The 14,011-nt window shown below is 42.4% G+C and overlaps 1 protein-coding gene across 4 annotated transcripts in view; it reads left to right on the top strand.

Annotated features, from left to right (window-relative positions):
* The window catches only part of LOC147243782 (uncharacterized), a 96,707-nt gene that overhangs the window by 23,637 nt on the left and 59,059 nt on the right, over window positions 1–14,011 (top strand). For 3 of the 4 annotated variants that reach the window (XM_086186844.1, XM_086186841.1, XM_086186842.1), the window contains 2 exons: window positions 5,161–5,231; window positions 11,877–13,390. In XM_086186844.1, coding sequence (XP_086042970.1) covers window positions 5,161–5,231; window positions 11,877–13,390 — 1,585 coding nt within the window. Of the gene's footprint in view, window positions 1–1,353; window positions 1,739–5,160; window positions 5,232–11,876; window positions 13,391–14,011 lie in introns of those variants that run through there. The other variant, XM_086186845.1, reaches the window with a different exon arrangement.

The following is a 14,011-nucleotide window of genomic DNA, read 5'->3' as shown; positions in this document are numbered from 1 at the left end:
ACAGAGTGTCATTCAAGCTGACCTCTCAGTGGCTCTCAATGAGCAAGTTCTGATGGACCCATGTTTGATGACCCATCCGTATTCTTTAGTTTCCCAAACGACACTTTAGACCACTCTAATTGGATTTCAGATTCATCTGAACTTGCTCTAACACTGATTTATGTAGTGAAGGGATTCAGTGTAAGGTGATGTTTGATAAGATCCCATTTTAGAAATAACCCATTTATCCAACTTAAATTTAGGTAATGGCAATAAAAACAAGATTTTAATAATAATTTGTCCTTATTTAGAAAATTGTATAAGAGATGACGGGAAGTAGCCCAAGTGGGTGTGTGCTTGTGAGCCATATCCAAGGCTTTTAGTTCAGCTGAGAGTTGTTAGTATTGTTCATTCATGTTAAATACTGACTTTTATTCACATTCTCAAAGTCAGTGCCATAATGATCATGAAATCCTTACTCAAGGATTTATAAATAATCCTTTTTTTTGTTCCATCTGTCCTCTTTTTGTGATTTTTCTCAACACATTAGTTCATGGTGGGTTTTTTTTTCTTTTTGTGGTTTAAGAGAGGAAAAACACGAGAGCTCTCATCTTCAAAGACCCTTTTCTGTGGAGAGTACAACTTTGTGACGAGCTCATAAATATATGAGCATACACATTCATGACACATCTCGAACAGATGTCAGGTAGTAATTACTGACTCTTGTGGTTGTGCAGAGGTCTTCGGTATAGGTCCGATCCTGCGTAAGGCCTTGACCCCTCCTAAGGTAACGAGACCTGATCCAGGTGCTGCCGCTGCTAAAATGTCTCCATTAACACTTCTCCAACATAATGGCTTAAACTGCTGTCAGTATTGATGCACTGGCTGCAGAATCTGCATAACAAGACATGCACAGTTTTAACATCACTTTGCAACTTGGTCAGAAAATCATTCTGTGGGTGGTTTCCAGTGGGTTGTCTTTTCCTAAATTCTTTGCATTTTTCGCAGCTTTACTCAAAAATGAAACTGCAACATATTCCCAGTGGCAAACCATCTTTTCTAAAAAAAAATCAAGCCTGGAATGACTCATACAGTTAATAGAGCCTTATGAAACCTGAATGAGAATGGGAAATAAAGGACAGCCTCTGAAGTACCGTCCTTGCTTCAGGAGTTTGTCCCTGCCGCGCTGCCCTCTCTTTGTCACCGTGGTTCATTCATCTGGTTTACCGGTGCATGGGGTTTTGGGTAAGATCCATGTGGCCACCCCCCCCGGAGGAGGCGTGTAGTTGCTCCACACAACCGCTGGGTTTGTAACTTGACGCCTGGCTGTGCGGTGCACGATTTACCCACAGAAAGCCCATTTAAAAAGGAAAGGGATGGGAATAACGCTCCTGACTCCGTAACCCCCTAAACGAACCCAGCTTTCTCTCCGGCTGCGCGTCCCTCAATCTGGATCGGCATAAATGAATGAAACACAGGGGAATATCAACGGACAATCGCACAGGGAAACTCTCTGTCAAACCATTTTACCAGGCGGAATTTATGTCGGGCTTGACAGGCAAATCAACATGAGTTTTTTCCTCTGGAACTTCATCTCAAGCTTTTCAAATGTGTAAACGGCGACCGGTGTCTTCTGCCCCCCTTGCAAAGGAGTCACGCTGTGATTAACGGATCAGGTTTTTGACTGCCAGGACAAATGAATACAAATGAATTTAGGCACCCAAAGGAGAGATTGCAAAACCTCTCATCTAGACACAAAGTAAGTAACAATCCGTCTCACTTATTTGTACGTTCGTGTGTGTTTTGATTAGGAGATGTTGGAGGGATCACAAGCGGGGATGGAATTAAGGCGTGTTGAGTGCCTCCATGTGCGTACCTGTGATGTGCCGGTTGGCACTGGTCCAGCTCACCATGCAGGAATGGTGTCCACTGGGAATTCTGTGAATCTCTATATTCAGTCCGTCTGGAACATTGGCGTTTTTGTAATATGTGAAATTCAACTTTATCCAAAATGAACCTAAACACTTTTTTTCTCTCCTGTTTCTCCACTTCAGTTTCGAGACGGTAGCTGAATGCTGAATTTGTGTATTTCAATGGATCTGCGATGGCACAAAAACAAATGGCTCATTTAAGATTGACTCATCCAATTAAGATTGACTCATCCAATTTGGAAAACAAACGAGACATTATTCAGACCCATAAAGTTTAATCAACACCCATTTGTTAGACGTGTTTTCCCTTTTACGCACAGCGCACACAGTGCAAGTTTTTTTTTAACGTGGATGTGAAGTTTAAATACAAGTTAATTGCCTTTAATTGGCTAAACCGGTGGCATATTCTTTTCTTGGCTACAGTGATTTGAAGGGCACACTGCTTCCAGCTGCACACACACTCCGTTCTTACCTTAGATTGATGTGTGGTTTTATTGCGAAGTCAGCATTTGGTTTGGATCAGAGGAGAAATGATTAAAGGAAGCTCCTGGGAGACCGTTTTATTTACAACAAGCTGTATGGCATGAGCTGCTTTTATCCTGCATGTCTCCCAACTGTCTGTGAAGCGTTAAGAAAATGTTTTACACACATGTAAAATCGGTTGAACAGTAGTATCACGGCATCAATCTTTCAGGGGTGTCCATGGGTCATGACTTTACCTGCGAGATGTCGGCTGCACGGAGCATCATTCTCCACATCTCCACATGGGGTCGCCCTTTATGTCTCACTCTGTTCTAAAACTCGTTTCCACACTACATTTATTCTGGAGAAAATGTATGTTCTTGACAAAATCCATATTTACAAAGGAAGTGAAAAAAGTGCGGGAGCTCTTCAGAGTAAATGTAATGCCAGGACACTTCATGGATGGAAGCTAAATGACTATGTTAAATACATAGGTAATTAGAGCAACATTCAATTCTTGATTCAAGGTCACTTCCAGGGCTTTGTTCAGTTGTGTCAAAGGCAATCACTCTTTCTTTAACTTGATGATATGCAGTAAATTTAGCATCCAAAATCCGGACATCACAAATCAGAAATATGGCCCATGTACAATTTTACATCTTTCATCCTCTCTCAAACATAACAGTTGAAACAAGACTGATGAAGGTGCTTAGACAGTCTGGAGTGAGTGATTATTAGACTAAATGGCTGACATACAAGTGTACTTCTGATGCCAGATCTACTCCCTATCTAGCTCGGTTAGTGTCTCCTCATCCATCGGAATTTTCCACACCGTGTGTGTGTGTGTGTGTGTGTGTGTGTGTGTGTGTGTGTGTGTGTGTGTGTGTGTGTGTTTGTGCACGCGCGCTCAGCCGGCAGGATCACGTTTAGGAAATCCTCATTGAGTAGCTCAAGAAAAGGAATTGCTTGTATGCTGACATCTCATCTGGTTGGCAGTGTGTATTCATGCTGGCCTTGGGGTAGTGAGAGGTTGAAATGTACACAGGCAGTTGATGTTTAGGTGCTAGACAATGAGGGGAAAAAGGAAAGAGAAACACTGAAGTCAATCATCTGCTGGTGTAGTTTGCTCAATAATGATCAGATAAAAAAAATTGCTTGGTTGCTCCTTTTGCTTCGTTGATCATGAATCTGTCTCTCTGCTATTTATTTTCATACTTTGGTGGTAAAGGAAATGTGTGGGCACAGTGTAGAACAAGATCAACTACAATTTCCCTGAGTAGATTAATTATGAAAGAAACTTAGCTATACAGAGCAGTGCCCCCCCCCCCCACCTCCCCCCATCCCCTGCTCTTGGAAATGGGAGTTCTGTGGTTTGTAACACAATATATAGGTTAGACTGTGTGATTTAATGGATTCAGCTGGTCTCTATTTTGTTCACTCAGCTTATCCGAGAATTCTCTCAGGGAGTCATGTCCTAGCTCACTGTTGCAGTACAAAAACCACACCAGACAGTCTGTGTACAGATGTCGGCCCAAATCATTTAAACGTCCGCTGCGCACAAATCCGGCTCTGTGCAGCCACCTTCAACTGCTCCAACCGGTACACTTCAAAAGCACCATAATGAAAACCTAAACAAGCTACCGAGAACTTTTAATTTGAAAAACCAAAGAAAACAGCACTGCTTTCCCAGGGAACTTTGTCCAGTTTCCACAGATGTAAATAGCTGGAGGGATAGAATGAGTTGTTTTCGCTCCAATAGAAAAAAAAAATCTGAGCATTCATGACTCAGAAAGCAGATCCCCCCCTCAGCTGATAAGACACTGAGTAAGACTGTTGGGTGTCTTGGAGATGCACACCCACTCATACACACAAACTAAGCATGCTGAGCAACCAGAGCCAGCTGTGTGTAAAGCTTTATTAGCAACAAGGAGCAAGACAACACAAACACATGTACATTTATACACCTGGTTACAATCATTAAGCATCAACCCACTGGGTGATTCAAAGTATTTAAAAAGAAAATATCTATTTTCCCCTGTAATCATGCACATTTTTACACCGGATAACACAAGTAAACATGTTTAGACAGCAGTTATCATCTTTCCCATATTTATGTATTTGGAGCTTTTGGCCCACGTTGCTGTCTGCCGGTTCGCCTCCAGCCCTCTGGCCACAGCTGCTATACACATTTCCTCCTCCAATGTGTGTGTGACCGTGTGTGTCTGAATGACCTCCAGTGGTAAACAGTGGCTCCCCTGCCTGTCACCAGATCTTGGTCCCCCACTGAGCCCCTCAATCCACTTGCCAATCAGTCTCCTCAGCTCTGCCACACACCTGGATGTGGTGAGGGCGTTGACAGGCCATTTTGTTTAGTCTTGTATACATATATGTGTGTGTGTGTCTGTACTGGATGTTGGTTTTGGGAGAACAGTTGATGGATAAGTCTGTTATAGTATTTCTGCCTTACAAACCACAATTTGAGAAGTGCTGTGTTTTTGCTGAGTTGTAAGTACCTTAGCAGAGTCCAGATCACATTTGTTTTTCATGTTGAAGAAGCAGCTAACGTCCGAAGCAGATGGGTTTGTTTGAATCAGTGTTTTTGGTGTTATGTAACCCCCCTAATGAAAACTTTTAAAACACTGCTTTTTGGGTGTATTACGGGCGTTTCTGGTGTCTTACAGTAGCTTCCCCTTGGCAGCAGTTTTATCTATTAAAGGAAATTTTAAAATGAGTCCAACATAACTGTGATTGCTGCCTGTGTCTAACATCCTCTCTTCTCTTCCACCAGGAGAGCCCTATTGCTCTGTACGGTTTTATATTGTACTTGTTACCTGGGACTTACACAAGTACACCCTGAAGGTAAGGCATAGCTTCTTGCCTCCTCCACTCATCTATATTCACTCCCTGAACTTCTTCCTCACTGCAAATGTACCAGTGGAAAAACTGTAAAATGTCTTGGAGGGAGCACCGAGGGGGGGATTGTGGAGTTATTCCTTGCCTGTTTGGTCATTGCCCAAGCACGTAAATCCATTGCAATGAGAACTGGGCCAGTTGTTGCCATGACAACAAGTGTTGAGTAAGTTGAGTGAGCAATGGTAGAGAAACCATAGATCTTAACCATTACCCAGTTCACTCAACATTATTTCCTGCATTCAATTGATGGGACATAACAGTCACTGTTTTAGACACAATAATGCTAATTTAGGCTTAACCAGATGACATGGAGGAAATAAACCTTTGTTACTGTAAGCCTGTTTTGCATTTACAGTAACAGTTGTTGGGGAATTGGTGAACTCACCCTGGCACACTCTTTAAGAGGGGATTCATTCACATGACGAAATTTTAAACCCACTGTAGAGATAGATGTAGGTGGCATCACAGTCAGTCAGTATAGTTTAACGTGATATTTCACCCAAAAAGTGGATTTTGCCTTCCAGGTATTCACAAACTGATGTCTTGGGATCTCTGTGTGTTTTTTCCCCTTCTGTATTGCTTCTTTGTGAGTCCAGAATTCAGAAAGGTCCAACCACATATATTTAACTTGAAGCTCATGTTAACTTCAGGCTAAATACAGCAAACCTACCCATCAATCTCTGTTTACAAACTCTCATGGACATCATCCTACGTATATAATCCATTATCTCAATAAACCACAAACATTTCAAACACAAACCATAAAACCTCAACCCTTTGCTATTTTTCTATTGCTAGACACCAAACACTATTACTGTCAAGATAAATATACGTGGGCTGCACAGTGTTGCAGTGGTTAGCACTGTGGCCTCACAGCAAGAAGGTTCCGGGTTCGAGTCCCGGCTCGGGCGCGGGATCTTTCTGTGTAGAGTCTGCATGTTCTCCCCGTGCCTGCGTGGGTTCTCTCTGGTACTCTGGCTTCCTCCCACCGTCCAAAGACATGCAATTTGGGGACGAGGCTGAATGGATTCTCTAAATTGACCGTAGGTATGAATGTGAGTGTGAATGGTTGTTCGTCTCTGTATGTTGGCCCTGTGATGGACTGGCGACCTGTCCAGGGTGAACCCCGCCTCTCGCCCGTAGATGCTGGGATAGGCTCCAGCCCCCCCGCGACCCTTACTAGTAAGGAATAAGCGGAAGATGACGATGGATTGATAAATATACGTAGCTGGCTCTATCTGCATTCTGGAGAAACGAGGTAATGCAGGAGGGAAAAATGTCTTTGTGAGAGTGAGACACCTAATTTGAGTACTCAAAAAGGCAAAATACACTTTTTGAGTGAAGTATTGCTTTAAAGTGTTCAATCAGATGATGACGTATTACATTTCTACTGTATGTCACAGATTGTCTCTGCAGTCAACTCTGGCAACAGGACATGATGCTATCTTTGTACATGTTCATTGTCAGTGCTACAACACTCGAAGACAGGGGTCCTCAAATACAAATCTTGAAGGTCCACAATTGTTTTTTTCATACAAGCATGGGTCCATTTATTAATGTCGGTCAAGTACAAGGTAGGTCGAAGGTGGTAAAGCTCGTTTTCTTTTGTCCAAACAAAAATACAAGGCACATTCTGATTAAATAAAAATAAATTAACAAAACATTTTCTTGACTTAAAATAAAAATACAAAAAAAAAAACCTTGCAAGTACAATGTTTACACATGTACACTAAATAATTGACAAGATCTGTCATTAAGGTGTAAACAATAACGATTGACAGTACATTTTGTAACAGTAAAACACTGCTGGACAAAAAAGATGCATGTAAACAAACAGATTGCAAAGTGCCGGGTACGAGTCGTGTTTCGTGCTGCGGTCCGTCCAGTCTAGCTAGCAGCATGTACGCTCTCTCAGCCAATTAGCGCATCGTTGTCATATAGATGACAGCCCATAATACCCTGTCACCCAGGCAACAGCCAATCAGCGCTGTCTCCCGAAGCACAGACTTTCTCACGCACACTTTCTCACACACACAGCACGCAGAGCGCAGAGCGCATGCAGTGATTGAATACAACAGAAGTGGGAACATGGGAGATATTTGACAAAAAATGAGACAGAATTTAGCGATAGAACAGTAGCGCATAGCGATAGATCGGCGATTAATACAAATAATATATGTTTTAAAAAAAAGTTTGGGTTTTTTTTCGTTGTTTTTTGGTTTTTTTTTTTAAGTGCCATTTGCCCTGGGTCCACAGAGAGGTATGCCGCGGTCCGCTAATTGAGGACCCCGGCTATAGATTTTCCCTCTGCTGTCCAGTCAACCATGGTACCTCAGCTGATTGCTGTGGTCAGCCAAAAATGTTTTGCCTGTTTCTGGAACAGAACCTTTTCACTTTCTACTATACCAACATACAGAGAACAAAAGAGGAGAAGCAAATGACAGTGCCAGGTTACATTTTTATAGAAGGAAGGCTCCCTCGGTGTTCCACAAGGTCACTCTCCAGGCCTCTGAATCAGTGATGACCAAATGTTTACCTAAGACTACATTTTGGAGCCCAAACGCAATGAGTATGTTCCATACGATAGTGTGAGTATATGGTATTGTGGAAAATGGTCAGTTAAGGCAGTTGAATTAATTGAGAATCCAAATAAAAATGGGGCATCTATTAGAATATGGTGGAGTTGACAATTGAAAAAGAATGGAAATTGCATCTTTGAGTCTATATTAGTTTGGAACTCAGTGCATGTCTTAACTTCTTTTTCTTTCTCACTGCCTGGATCTCTACTCTCCCATTATTAAAGGTACAGTGACAAAAAGGTATTTCAAGACAAAAGAGCTTAAATAGGAGCTACATTTTCTAAGTGGGATTTTAAGAGTTCGACAGACTTTCCCCCACCTCAGAGTTTGGAACGCTGCCATGTCCTGGTCATGATTAAGTCATGTGACAGTTTTAGTTTTAATTCAAGTGTCAATTGGAAATCCAACATTGGTGCAAGGAATATTTTACACCCTGAAATATCATTGATTCCATACTACATTAAGGTATGGAGTCTCTACACAAAATACTATCTTAGTGCAACCAGAGAGACACATTTTGAGTGTGTTTGAATGAATCAGTGGTTTTATCTCCAAAATTATAGAGTGAGGAGCCTTGTGCTTTCTATCTGTCCTTGTAAGCGACTTGGCATATAGTGAAGCTATGAACTTAAACCATGTATGAAACATGAGCTTGTCCGTTTGTCTATGTGTGTGTTCATATCTGTGTTGTGCATTGTATATCTAAAACCCCATGGTTAATGCGTGCCTCTGTTATAATACAATTAGTATTTAAATAGTTCAGAGATAGAAGTCTATGTACAGAAAAAGATATGTACGTCTGCTTCACTGCCAAGTCTTGTTACAGAGGAGACCACACAAGAGGAGAATTCACTATGGTGACTGGTATTATGGTCCAAGTAGGTCTTGTTTCCTCAGACTATTTTATAAAGCCCTAATGCTTGGAGGTAAGAGGTCTTACAGTCTTATATAGAATGTGGAAAGACCATGGAGAGCTGCTTATATAAGCCTCAATTTGGCTCAGTTTTCACTGTGCAAAAAAAAATTATATTTAAACACATCTGAGTGCAATGTTGGATGAATAAGTGGAACATCAGATTAAAAATGTCTTAAAACTGAGAAGCGCTCAGTAATTCCACACTAGAGAGATTTATTTAGGCATTAAGCACAAGATGATTCTTTGCAAAACTTATTTCAGTTCTCTGCTCCCTCGTCCTTTGGGTCTAATTGCTTGATAACCATCGGAGATCAAATTCCAACCAAACTTTTTCCAAACTTTCCATGCAATCATATATTTCCAAAGTCTGAGTCCCCTTAGTCTAATGAAATAAGCTTTGTATTACAGAAAGACAAGCACCTCATTGAAATCATTGTTACCAGTACAGCAAATGTGAGGATCCTTCTGTGTATCCTCTCATCTTTCCCATTTTCTATCATCTCATCAGCAATGCTTGCCCGCTTCTCCATCTTTTCCCAAGCATGGCTTCTATACACATGTCCCCATTAGATAAGGCCCAATGATCACAGGTCAGAGTGTGTCTAGAGACAATAAAGATGTTGAGGGGCCTGGATCACAGGTCAAAGAGAATGAGCAATGGGACCCTCAATGGCCAAACGCTGAACAGAGAGTCACAGTTGGCTGGAATGCTGAAAACTGTATTCAGCCTTCAGGCATGGAGATGATGTCCTTACTGGTGGTGACAGTGATGTCCTGAATGTCCAAACTGACTCTGTTGATGACAGGGTCACAGAGAAGACACGAAAAGAGCAGGTCGTCTGATGCTAATTTATCTAATGTCCTGTGGCTCGTTTACCACCAAAGCCTTAAAACAAAGACGACATTCTAGAACTATCCAGCACATATACTTTTTCAATAGAATACAACAAACTTTTTTCCAGTTTGCATTCAACAATTTAATGAGAGAATAAAGTTATAAATGTAGCTGGTTTTGTATTTTTGGAATGTGACATGAGAAATATTATAAATAGGACTGTCCCACAGAAGATATGTGAAGTGACCACATACTCGCATAGTGAATACACTGGCATTGTTTCTGTTTCCACCACTTAAACAAATAAAATCCACGAGAATATTTTTTAACAGTGGACACACACATTTTCTGTTTCTGCAACATCACAAAATGGATGTTTGCATGAAGAGGTAGCAATTGGTTGGTACCAACCCATATTGGACTTCTTAGTCAGAGACGGGTGTTCAAGTCCTGTCCAAGTAATACGACATTACACAACTTTAATCCAAAAAAAAGCAGTGTTTTCCTAACTTTAAGCAAGTGGGTTTTTTTTATGCCTAAACCTAACCAAACCTTGACTGTATTGTCACGTTGGAAAACATTGCAATAACAAATATATTTTCACAAAGCCATTTCTCTAAATAGGGATTAAACCCTTTTTCTAAACTGGAAATTAACTGTGGCTCATAGGACTGCATTGTTGAACCTAGGATTTCATCTGTAACATGAATGAACATAAATTAATCTTCAAGTGACATCAGGGACATGTGATCCTAAATGACTCCAGTGGTGCTGACACAAGATCACCTGCAACAATTTGGGTGGAAAAAGCCTTTGGATTAAAATGATGAGTTGTTGTTGTTTTTTTTATTACCATTTCATTTATTTATGTAGTTGTGTCATTGATTATTTATTGATCTACATGTATTCTGGCTTATTGCATAGGAAATAGGGAATGGTCAAACAACATGTCAGGCTGTCTTGCTTATAATGTGGGTGACTGATATAAACAATACCAAACCCAGTACAGTCTGCAAAGACATGGAGAACATCGACAAACTATGTCAGGCTGTGTGTGTGTGTGTGTGTGTGTGTGTGTGTGTGTGTGTGTGTGTGTGTGTGTGTGTGTGTTGTGGTGCAACCAACATCAGTGGGTTTTAGATTAGTGAATGGGTATAGGTTATAGACGTAGATAGGATTGCATTTGCATGGTTTTATAGCAATTAGCATGCCGTATGTTGAGGCCATTGGTTGCGGGTGTGCTGAAAGCTGTTTTATGCTTCAAGTCATGTGGTCAAAATGATGCCACACTTGCCGTATTGGAGACAAGCGTGAGGCTTTGAACCACTGACATTTCGAACAAAAGCCACTAAAGAGTCTCAGTGCAGCATCTACCCACTCAGAGCACATGAACCAACCACTCCCCTACCATCAGTGTAGTTTTTTTGTCAGTCTGTCATTTGTTTTGGCCTGAAGTTGGAGCAGACAGCCTACAGAAGCAGTTTGGTCACCTCAAAACCCAGTGAGTTTATTATTGTTTTTGCTTCAACTTTCTTTTTTTTTTAAATCACACAGTTTGAGCTTTTCTGTTTTGGCTGAAACATCAGCCTGACATGATGTATGGCTATGATGCTGTCATGCCTGTCATGTGTGATAGTAATTCACAGATTGCTTTTATTTTGTGCAAGGGAAAAATTTGATGATTTGCCAGTGCAGTCAATCCAACAGCCTCTGGCAGAGACAGCTGAAGTATTTTGCTGAGCTTCACATATGTCAGGAAGGGCAAATTCTCACAAAGAATGTCCCATTAATAATATGTTTCACTCAGTATGTCTGCTCTTATCCATAGCTGCGAGCTCATTTCTCTCCTGTGTTCTTACAGTTTTCCAGCAATTGTTGTAATGTGAGTCTTTCCCCATTTGTCCCTGTGCCGTGTCTGTGCCTCCTGATAAACTAATGCCTGAAGCACTGTATCTCAGTACACACAGTTAATCTGTCCTCATGCCTAGAAATAGATCATGTCTGACATCTTTAGGAAAGTTCCACATTTTCTTGATTCTGGTTTGAGAGGAAAGGAGAAACGTAATTTTATGGAGCTAGTACAAGCAGATACAAGAGCATGCACCGAAGCAAAAACACAGTACAGAGATGTATAATGGTTTCAATAAAATGAAAACAATACTCATACAAAATGAATGAGGTAATATTCTCATGTTTGTCAACTTAATAAACAAGCCTTTCATAATTATTTGTCCCTCTAACATCACTTTTCTTTTTTCCAGATGTGGACATCCTCCAAAAGCTGGGGCTTAAAGGAGATAAGCTGTCACGCTCCGTGCCAACTGGGGTCATTCCATTCAGATCAGGAATCATCCTCAACCAGCGGGCGCACATTGAAAGTCCGTTGCGCTCAGTCTTTCCAGCAGCCATCTGGACAAATGTGGCATTGGTCCTGAGTGTGCGCTCGCACCGTGTCAACAGTGCTTTCCTCTTCACCTTGCTCTCAGGCCGCAAGAAGCTCCTTCTTGGTCTGCAGCTTGTACCGGGAAGTCTTGTCCTTCACACAGGACCTAACACCTCGGTGGCACTGCCTTATGAGCCCCATGATGGCAAGTGGCATCAGCTGGCAGTGGGAATTAATGGACAGAGAGTGACTCTATATGCCTCCTGCGGAGAGCAGAGTGTTCATGCAGACTTTGGTTGGGAGAGTGAGGAAGGACTGGCTCCAGATCTCCAGGGCTCCTTCCTTCTGGGGAGGACAAGCCAACAACAAGCTTCAGCTCACTTTGAAGGCGCCATCTGCCAATTTGACCTGGTCCCTTCTGCACAGGCAGCTCACAATTACTGCAGGTACATTAAGAAACAGTGCAGGGAAGCAGATACATACAGGCCTAACCTTCCTCCCCTGCTGCCTGTCTTACCACGTCAATCAAACATCACATCTACCGCTGCTGCTCCCAAACATGGTGGCCCCGAAACACCTGGGAAGTCCACAAGGCTTAGCTTAGCCAAGAGTGTCGCCGCTGCTGCCTCTGCTGTCAGATATGTAGCCCCCACCCAAACAATAAAGCCCAAGCTCGGGACCATTCCTACACCCCTGCCAGGAACTGTGATGCCAGGAACTGTGATGCCAGTCACAGCCCAGTTTAGCCTTGCCTCTCCACCTCCCAAGGCTAGGACCGAAACTGTCACAGCACCACTCAGGACAAGATCCCCAACAACACAACCACCAACTCCAAGACCCTCAACCTCTAAAACTACAAACCAGAAAGTCTCTAAACCTTCTCCCCCAAAGCCCACTCCTCATAGCAGCCCCAAAAAGGCAAATGCAGGAACAGACAACAAGAAGAAACCTGCTATTCCAGCCACTACCAGCACCAAACTGTCTAAGACAAAGCATGACTCTGCCGTATCAGACCAAGTTCCAGTCCCAAAGAAACCACAGCCCACCACAGCCAAGAAAACATTTCCCAAGCCTAAGGTTACTACATCCAAAGCCACTCTGTCCAAACCCAAAGTTGTCCCCTCTAAACCAACAATATCCAAAGTGAACCCCTCAAAGTCAACAATCTCCAAAACTACTGCTAAAACATCCAAGCCGGACTCTAAACAGGTCACCAAGCCAACAAAACAAGCCAAAACCACCAAGGCTCCAGTCAACCCACGACCTACCAGACCTTCATATATTCCTGTAACACCACCTGCCACTGATGGCTTCCAGAGCTGGGACATGGCACCTACGCAGTTCTCCCTGCTAGCTGGACCTGTAGGACAAAAAGGAGAAGCAGGCCCACCGGTAAGAATGTTTGTTTGCTGCTGGGTGGGTTAGTGAATGTTTGAGTGTACACCAAAAAGAAGTCACACACTTGAAGGATGGGGAACACTGACATGGCAATAAAAAAAAGACAATACTAAGGTTGCCTTTGATAAAAGATGGTGTATGAAATTACCTAGAGTGTAGCTTTCCAGTAGCCTGGCTGCAGCATTTTGTAGCTGAAGTCAAGCACAAACGTGAGTCCAGACTGCAGGAGCAAGAAACTTGAGGACTGTTTGTACTGGCAGTTGTGGGTAGTGAGTTTGATGGTTTATGTTAGTTAAGTGGTGAAAGTGAGTTCGGCACCGAGGAAACATAAGTCTGCTGGTCTTTGTCACTGGTGAAATGTATGATTCTAATGCTCTGGAGCTACAAAATCAGAGACCACACAGATCTGCGGGTTATTGTAGCACTGTCTTATTTCCCACACAGGTTAGAAATCCTACTTTTTCTCCTCCTTTTCTTCTTGGTCTGTGCACAGAACCCTCCAGGCGGGGCGTGACGTGTCAGGTCTGACGCCTTGCCGTCTCTGCACCAGATTCCTCTGTCATAGAGGACTAGTGGAGGTCACATGGCCCTCCTTCAAAGCCAGGTCAAGGGTCA

Source organism: Aulostomus chinensis, chromosome 19, assembly GCF_037954235.1.
Source record: "Aulostomus chinensis isolate RoL2024-O1b breed Wild chromosome 19, RoL_Achi_v1.0, whole genome shotgun sequence".
Taxonomy (NCBI): Eukaryota; Metazoa; Chordata; class Actinopteri; order Syngnathiformes; family Aulostomidae; genus Aulostomus; species Aulostomus chinensis.
The sequence above is the reverse complement of the archived record's forward strand: the minus strand, read 5'-3'. Positions and strand labels throughout refer to the sequence as shown.